The sequence below is a fragment of the Austrofundulus limnaeus genome, unplaced genomic scaffold (genome assembly GCF_001266775.1).
Source record: "Austrofundulus limnaeus strain Quisiro unplaced genomic scaffold, Austrofundulus_limnaeus-1.0 Scaffold613, whole genome shotgun sequence".
Taxonomy (NCBI): Eukaryota; Metazoa; Chordata; class Actinopteri; order Cyprinodontiformes; family Rivulidae; genus Austrofundulus; species Austrofundulus limnaeus.
This window is the reverse complement of record NW_013953015.1, coordinates 45,234-54,161: the sequence shown is the minus strand read 5'-3', so window position 1 is coordinate 54,161 and position 8,928 is coordinate 45,234. Positions and strand designations below refer to the sequence as shown.

Sequence of the window (8,928 nt, the reverse complement as noted above, 5' to 3'; positions counted from 1 at the left end):
TGACGTCATCATCCTGCGACAAAAGCAAACAGTAATGCTGCTGGAGATGGTTTAAAAATTTAATTTTAAATATTCATCGAAAACAAGATGCATGGTACCTGTGGTCTGACAGTTTGAAGTGCAGCTCAGACAGTGGCCACAACTGCAACTTTGATGTGTTGAAGGGAAGTGTTGGCAGCGTTGGTTTTATCTCAGAATGATGACATCATGCCAAAAATGGAGCATCRATGGCAAAGGCTGTGTTCCATTCTGAAATACAGTAATTAAATATAAACTTTAACATTTAGCCACAACATTTAGGATTTAAGTTTTGCATTTAGCTTTGGATTTAGGCTTTAACGTTTAGAAAAAATTAACAAAACGTAAGAASAGTGATCTTAAAAACAATAAAATGTTGAGCTAATCAATGAAAATGCRTTGGAGACTTCTTTTTAACATTTTATTTTACACTTGCTGCCCCATCATCTAAGTGTTCAGGTTGTTTATGTAACTTTGTTGKAAYCAGTCATGGTGTGTTCAGGAGCAGAACCAGTCATGGTGTGTTCAGGAGCAGAACCAGTCATGGTGTGTTCAGGAGCAGAACCAGTCATGGTGTGTTCAGGAGCAGAACCAGTCATGGTGTGTTCAGGAGCAGAACCAGTCATGGTGTGTTCAGGTACAGTAGCTGTTTTGTGTAGTCTGAACAAGTTTCAGAGGACTTAACATTAGCAGCTGAGACCTTTGACCGAAAAGTTATCATCCTTCTGTTTAAGCTAATTATTCACTGCTCTTCTTCCACCTGCAGGTCAAAAGTCACCCCACACACACACACACACACACACACACACACACACACTTGCTGCAGTACAGTACGAATTATATAACTTGTTTTACATCAGGAGGGTGGAGCTGATTCAGAGGGGCGGTGCTTCAAAGCAGAGTGAGATAACTGGTTCAGGTCTGTTAGCCTCCTGAGAAGATGAGTCATATTTCTTTAAACTATATCTGATGAATCAAAAATAAAACTATGCTCAAATATATCCAGGCTGCCAAACATTTTGCATACAAAGCCTTGGCTTTACTTGTGTCAGCCCTAGCACAAAACCTTAGCTCCGCCCCTGACTGGTAGGAAGCAGGAGGAGTCAGTCCAGACTCCAACATGACCACCTTCATTAAAAACCAGCAGGATGGAGGAGCTGCATGAAACCAYCAGCATGGGGGACATGAACGGGACCATGGCTGAAACTGGGAACCTGACTGGTTCTGATGAGCTCATCTTCTTTGTGAATGGAAGGAAGGTAGTGATAAAACAGATTCAAACCATATTTCTTATGATTTTSTTTAGGTGTATTCTTTCAGAACTATCACACTGATCAGGTTCTAATTTATCTGCTGTATTAGTCATAAATATTAATTTTATTATCAGGTGCCACGCCAAGAACATGAGAAAAATGATGAAGCATTTGTTGAGTTCAGTTTATGTTAAAAATCTGAATCAGACAAGTTTTGTTAAAATGCAGAAAAAGATTCAAGTGAAAACAGAGAAGCGTCAAAAAGGAGCTTTAGGTGAAAGATAAGTGTGAYCGTCTTTAAAATGTTCTGTGTGGAAAAACACAAGATCGCCTGGAGTCAGCTGTTTATTACTAAATCATTTCATAAACTGAAAAATACACCAAGTAAGCAAAAATAATCAGAAATTCAAGTAAATACAACAAGCTTTCAGTCTGAACTTAAGTCATCAAGTCTGTAAAAAACATGAAGGAATTAAATGTTTTTTTTTTTAGTTAAAAAATCCCATCCTGTGGACATGCATGTTTAGATATTTAACAGTGTGAAACAGTTTACGTCTCCTTTTTTGCTGTTTGTTATTCAGGACATTTAGAATAATAACTGATGTAACGGTTTTCATTTCAGATTGTCGAAAAGAACGCAGATCCTGAGATGACCCTGYTGACGTATCTGCGGAGAAAATGTAGGATCATCTTCAATTATTCACAAATTTTTAACGCTTAAGTAAATCTGTGACTCAGATTTGGTCACCAAGTATAAAAGAAAAGTGTGAAAAGATGCCACACACATTTTCGTCATTTAGCTCACTTTCTGAGAGGAAAATCCAAGTTAAAATTTTTCCACTAACGTTTTATTATTTAGCTCCTTCGTACGTTTGCCAATTTTTACTGATATGTAAATAAAATACTAAACTAAATCCAACCACTATCTTAATCCACTTCTTCCTTTCTGCATCACTGGTGCCCACGTCCAGCAGTCACTGTGTGAGGTGCAGCGTACAGCACAGAGACAGACACMCATTCACTCACTCACCTAAAGACAATTTAGAACAAGAGCGTAACTTTAGCTCTGCCATGCCTATTTATTTATTGAATCATTTACTTTTGTAAAATGATTCAGGATATTTTGGAGTTAAAATATATGATAATACTGTTACTGTTTACTTAACTCTCAATTACGTTCAATTAAGTTGATTTWTATAGTGCCAAGCAACAACAACTGTTGTACCGTACACAAAAAAACAAACTAAAAAAAAAAAACCTATATATCTAAAGAATCCAGCAGACTGCGCCGAATCTTTGCTTCATCACAGTCTCCCATCCTGGGCAGCACATCGGCAGCAGCAGAGAGGAAAAACTCCCGCTAAACAGGAAGAAACCTCCAGCAGAACCAGGCTCAGGACAGGCGGCCATCTGCAATACAGCATAGTCATAATGKGATGAGAGTAGACTAAAACGCTGCGTGTCATTTTCAGCTATTACGCCTAACTGTTAGACCAGGGGTCCCCAAACTTTTTCCTGTAAGGGCCACATAACTTTTCCCTTCTCTGGTGGGGGGCCGGAGTCAGTTTGTAACAGAAAAAAGTGTGACTATTGCAGGAGTGCCTAAATGTAAAAATTTATTGTTTTCCAGAAAGCACAATTAAATAAYCCTCTCTGGGTTCTTCACAGGATGTATTCTGCTGAGCTAACTTTTTAGCTTTGAGAGTTTGTTTGCTCACATTTGGCCTTGCAAGCTATCATACTTGTCTTTGTGACGGGATTCATAGTGTCACCGCAGATTGTATTCTCTGAATACCGCCACCGCCTCTTGACAGATGAACAAAAAAATAATCGTTTGTCCACTGCAGCTTAAATGCCCTGCATTCTGAATCAGTTTTTCTCTTACCTAATCTTTTCGCCATCATTCCGTTCTCTCTTTGAGAGGGGCGGGTTTAGGACTTTTTTCTGGGGGTTGCCAGATAGGGGCACAGACCACAGAAGGGTGGAACAGAATGTCACGTTATATGTGTTTATGTATGAAATAGTTACTAACTAATAATAGTTAATAATGAAAATAGTTCATAACTAAGGAACATTTTATTGCAAAAGTCCAACTTTATAATCAAATATAAATACACATATATGAAAAAAAACCTAAATGCTTTCTGGTATTGTTCTGGGGGCCGGACCATATGGGGAGGCGCGGGCCGTAGTTTGGGGACCACTGTGTTAGACATTGTAAATTTTGAAATCGGGGGTGGGGGAATGGGGGGGGGGGTTTATATACCCTCCTAGCCCTCCCACAATTTACACATATTGTTAGCCTCATAACATAATTGCCTCAGTCATGTGTGACCAAACATGTCTTGGGCAATTATGCCATGAGGCTAACGATGTTCTTCAGAGCTGGGGTCTCCAACCAGCAGCTTGTGAGCTCATTTAAAGTAGCTCTTCAGTGCTTATGAAAAATTAGGAGAAGCAAAGTTGAATTTGTCACTGGCCAAACAAACTTTCATTTATATCCAATCAATCCATACATGTCCCTCCCCMTTGGTTGTCAATCCAACARTCCAGAGCTCAGTATGGTCGAACAGCAACTGACAGGACTCCCGGATGATGCGTGGTCTTGTGTTTGTTTGGCATTAATTTTTGCACATACTTTTCATAGCTCCTTGAAACACACAGAGCCAAGCTCCTGGGAAACCCCTCCCCCTGCAGCATACGTCACTGCATGGGGTTTCTTCCCACTGGAGTCTACAATGAGGAAAAAAAGTCCAAGACGCATYACCCGACGTTATTTGTGCCAAAAGTAGCTCTTGGACAATTTCCTTTTGTGAAAGTAGCTCTCAAGGAAAAAATGGTTGGAGACCCCTGATTTAGAGTTATAAATAAGCCTAACAGTCATATTTTTGGTCTGTGGGAGGAAAATAGAGTACCTGGAAAAAAAACTACGCATGCTGCAAAGTCCCTGACTGGGATTCAATCCTGCAACCTTTTTACTCTAAAGCAACAGCTCTACCAACTGAGCCACAGTGATGCCTACATCTGAAACGTACAATTATGTAAAAATTTATAAATGTTGCAACTAAATGATAAAATGCCGTTCTGCAGCTTTGGTTCAATATGCAGAGCCACAGTCTTTTTTTTTTTCTTTTGGTAAAAATATAGAACGAATGTTGGAAATGATGCAGATAGAATTTGCCAAAATACAAACCTGGTTTAAGCTTGATAAATTATCATTAAATTTAGATAAGATAAATTATATGATATTTAGTAATAGAAAGAAAACAACTGATGTTCCATTTAGAACTGATGATATTGAGGTCTGTAGAGTCAGTGAGGTGAAGTTTCTGGGTGTTATCTTTGATGAAAAACTGACATGGAGACCTCATATAAATCATGTTAGAACAAAAATAACCAAATMCATTGCAGTATTGTATAAAGTAAAGGATTTATTTAATGATAAAGGTCTGTTTATATTGTATAATGCAATAATTGTTCCACACCTGATCCACTGTATTGATGTTTGTGGAAAATCATGCAAAACAATTACAAACACAATTAGAAAAGAGCTGTAAGAATTATCACCAGAAAGCCTTATTATCACCCATCAGATTCATTCTTCCATCAGTTGAAGTTAGAGAAATTCTATGATTTGGTTAATTATGGTATTCTATCAGTCATGTATAGGACTCATAAAAACACATTACCTTCAAACATTAAATTACACTTTATTAAAAGAGAGAGAGATGTTATAATCCCAAGGGGATAGAGATGTTTGTTAAACCTAAATTTAGAACCAGTTTAAAGGAACAGAGTACTTCAGTCCAGGGTATAAGGTTATGGAATAATCTGGAAGATGACATTAAAAATGTCAGATCAATGTGTATATTTAAGAGAATGATAAGGAATAATTTGCTGGAGAAATATGTAAATGTATGAATTGTTGTTCAAGGAGTTAAACCTTTATTTTTGTATTAATTATTTAAAAACTAAAGATTATTTTTGAGTGAATTTATTTATTTGAGAAAAAGGGGCAGATATAATATTTTTTCTTCTTCTGCTACCTTTCATTTAATTTACGATTTGTATTTTTGATGTATGTTGATTTTATGTTATTGGTTTGAAAGAAATGAATAAACTAACTGAACTGAACTGAACTGAACAGGCAAACGCTGATGCTGCTGAAGATGGTAATTAAAATTTTAATTCAACATGTGTTAACTGAAAACAGTATGGATGGTACCTGTGGTTGAGCAGTTTGAAGTGCAGCTCAGACACCAGCTGTTACTGCTAGTTTGATGTGTTATAGGGCAGCGTTAGCAGCGTTTTCTATGTTAGCGGTTGGTTTTATCGCAGGATGATGATGCTGGAACAAGAACYGTGCACCAACAACAAATGCTACGTGATTCTGAAACACTTAAATGTAAACTTCAACATTTAGCCAAAAACATTTACATTTTAYATTTAGATTTAGGATTTAGTAAATATTATCAAAATGTAAGTTCAGTAAACTAAATAACAATAAAAGAGAGGATATTTTTGTAACTTTTACACTCAAAAAATGAGCTATATAATGTTAGTGACATTTTTCAACATTTATTTTATACTTGGCAACCCATACTCATTGTTGTTCAGTGTGAGAGCCTCCATGTTTATTCATCAAGAATCAAAAGTATTTTTATGGTGAACTTTAGAAATCATTCCCTATCTTTACTTTAGATTTCAGTTTGAGCCTGTGGAGGAATTATTGTTTTGATTTTATGTTGTGGACTTATCTTCAAGGTCAGTGACCACCTCTGAGATCAACCAGTCAAAGTCCAACAATTGTGTTCAAGATGAGACAGTAATAACCTCCATGTGTTTACTACAGAGGATCATGACCTCCAGGTGTAAAACTAGACATGGTACAGACCTCCAGGTGTTCCATTGACACATATCAAGTTGTACGGATTGTCCGTAATTTACACAGATTTTCCATTATTTTGCAGTTATACGGACGTACAAAGCAATCTCACAGATTTTTTCAAGTTTTACAGATTTTTTTCAAAACCTCAGTTTCAAGTTTATTTAACATTTATTTAACAAAAACCCAATAAATAACATTAAATAACCATCTTCCAACCTGGTTTGCCGCTTGAAATAAGCTCTCCACAATTCTTCCGTTCTCCTTTCCTGCTGCTCCTGTCGTCCCCCATGGGTGTGACTGGTATGGATTTTTGAGGCTCGTTATACTGGTAAACATCCAGAGGGGTTGACATGTATGCATTGCAGATGGTGCCATCCTCCAGATGTTGCACTGGGTGCAATAACACAATGGTTCCCAACTTTTTTAGACTTGTGTACCCCCTGGGTTATTTTGTCATACCATTAGTAACCCCTCAGTCAAACGTAATTATGATTCTCCAAAACTATAATGTACTACAACTGATTATTAAATGAAAATTATTTATTTAAACCCCTAGAACATTTAATTTTCAGGCATTTTTTTCTTTTCAACTCAAACTAAACATAAAGATAAAAACATTGCCTTGAAAGTTAGGAAGTAATTAAATAAATAAACCAGGTAATGGCAGGTGAAGGAAGCAGCAGCATCCAAAATACATCAGAAACTCACCTAAATTAGCAAATTCTGTGAGATTCCGTGTTTTACACTGGATTCCATTTTGTGTCAATTCCGTGATTCGGTCCGCATTTTTTGCGTTGCAGAAATCATAGGGCACTATATATCCCAGTCCTATTTTATTATATATTTTTTACACACCTRAGAAAATTTTCCATGTACCCCSTGTAGTATGCTTGCATACCTCAAGGGGTACATGTACCCCTGGTTGGGAATCACTGTTCCGTGTGAAGACTGCGATGACCTCCAGCAGTTTCGCTTGGAGATGATGACAACCTTCAGTGGTTGTTCCACTGAAAACAGCAAAAGGCTAGTTATTGGTTAAAGTAGCAAAAGGCGGGATAAAAAGCTTAAAGTAGCAGAAAAGTTGATAAATATAAATGTAGTATAGGAAGACAAAAATAGAGTTGTAAATTAACAAAGTACACATTTGTTACTGTACTTAGTTTGAGGTACTCAATACATCACTGAAAATAGCAGCTGACACAAATTTCAAAGAAAGCAGTGTTCTTGAAGAAATTCTAACATATTTGWTAGAGTTGGGCAATATTGGCAAAAAATTAATCACGATTAATTGTGGTGTTTAGCCGATAATGATTAATTTGACGATTAGTCCCCTGGAGTCCCTGGGACACCCTTATGTCCTGGTCACATGACCAATTTAGTTGGAAAGATTTGCTGTTCATAAAAATCTGTTCCAAACTGTCAAAATTACAGACAAGCTATGCATTCAGGCTATACATCAAATTTTAAATTGTGTTGCTAGATAAATAAATTTCAGAATTAATTTTTTTATGTTTGTTATATTTGAAGTGGAGAGGAGCACCGAGTGGACTGACCGGGGAAATATCTAGTCAATCTGCCYGGTGACATTAATCGTATTAAATGTCAAGTGCCAAAAAATAATTGATTAATGTTTTTCTGACGATTAATTGCACACCATACGATTATGCCCAATCCTAATATTTGTAAACAAATGTAAATTATAAATTGAACAAAATCCTAAGGTGCACACACATCCTGAATAAGCTCAACAATTTGATCTATGACTGTAACTTAGGCTGTAAAAAGGACTGTACTTATAGTATCTTTCTATCCAACCAGGACACAAAGTGCTTTACACTACAATCTGTTCCTTCATTTACCCATTCACACAGCACACTACCACTGTACTCACTACAAAGGTGAATGAACCTATAAAGACTAATCAGTGCTTTAAATCACACTCATGCGCTGATGGGGTYAAGTGTCAGGGACACTTTCGCATGTGACGGAATAGCGGGGATTGAACCACCAACTCTTGCATTAGAGGAATGGCTCCCCTAACCAATYTRCCACAGCCACCCCAACATCTGGGCAAACATATGGAATAAATAAAAAAGAGAAAAACTGTACATTTACACAAACTGTAGGATTAGAATTTAATTTATATTTCATTTTGAGCCTCTGGAGGATTTAAAGCTGAATCATTCAAACTTGTTTGGACTTATGTTGTGGACATTTCTTCATGTCAGTGACCTTAGATCAATCAGTCAAAGTCCAACCATTTGCGTTCAACTAAAGGCAGTAACAACCACCAGGTGTTTACTACAGAGGATCATGGAATCCAAGTGCTCCACTAGAAGATTATAACATTCAGGGGGTGGCACCTGCATAAATTCTTTTCAGGGAGGAGGGGCATATGGGGGCCGAAAAACCAGGGGTGGCACACCAAAACTAAAATCCATAACAGAAATCTCATGATGCTGTTTTAAAATGAAAATTTAAAAACGATGGCAATATAAGGGCTAAGGATTTCACTGATTCTGTGACGTCCAGAGACCAGAACAACTATCCGTACTTCCACAACGGCTMATTTTTAACGTGTTCTGTTTCTTTACACATGGAGTATCGTAAATTGTCCTTCCATTATTATTACATATTTCAGGGGCATCAGAAGTATTTGTAATGGTGTCCTTTTATTTCAAAAATGTAAAAATATAAATTTTAAAAATATTTACAAAGAACAAGCTTTTTCACTTTTAAAGCCATCACCTCTTCTATGTATGTTAAAAT

General features: G+C 36.9%; 1 protein-coding gene across 1 annotated transcript in view; it reads left to right on the top strand.

Annotated features, from left to right (window-relative positions):
• The first annotated feature begins 643 nt into the window (after window positions 1–643).
• xdh (xanthine dehydrogenase) overlaps window positions 644–8,928 on the top strand; it is a 33,369-nt gene continuing 25,084 nt past the window's right edge. Inside the window, exons 1-3 of the mRNA XM_014027073.1 lie at window positions 644–655; window positions 1,163–1,277; window positions 1,894–1,951. Coding sequence (XP_013882527.1) covers window positions 1,167–1,277; window positions 1,894–1,951 — 169 coding nt within the window. The 5' untranslated portion in view covers window positions 644–655; window positions 1,163–1,166. The remainder of the gene's footprint in view (window positions 656–1,162; window positions 1,278–1,893; window positions 1,952–8,928) is intronic.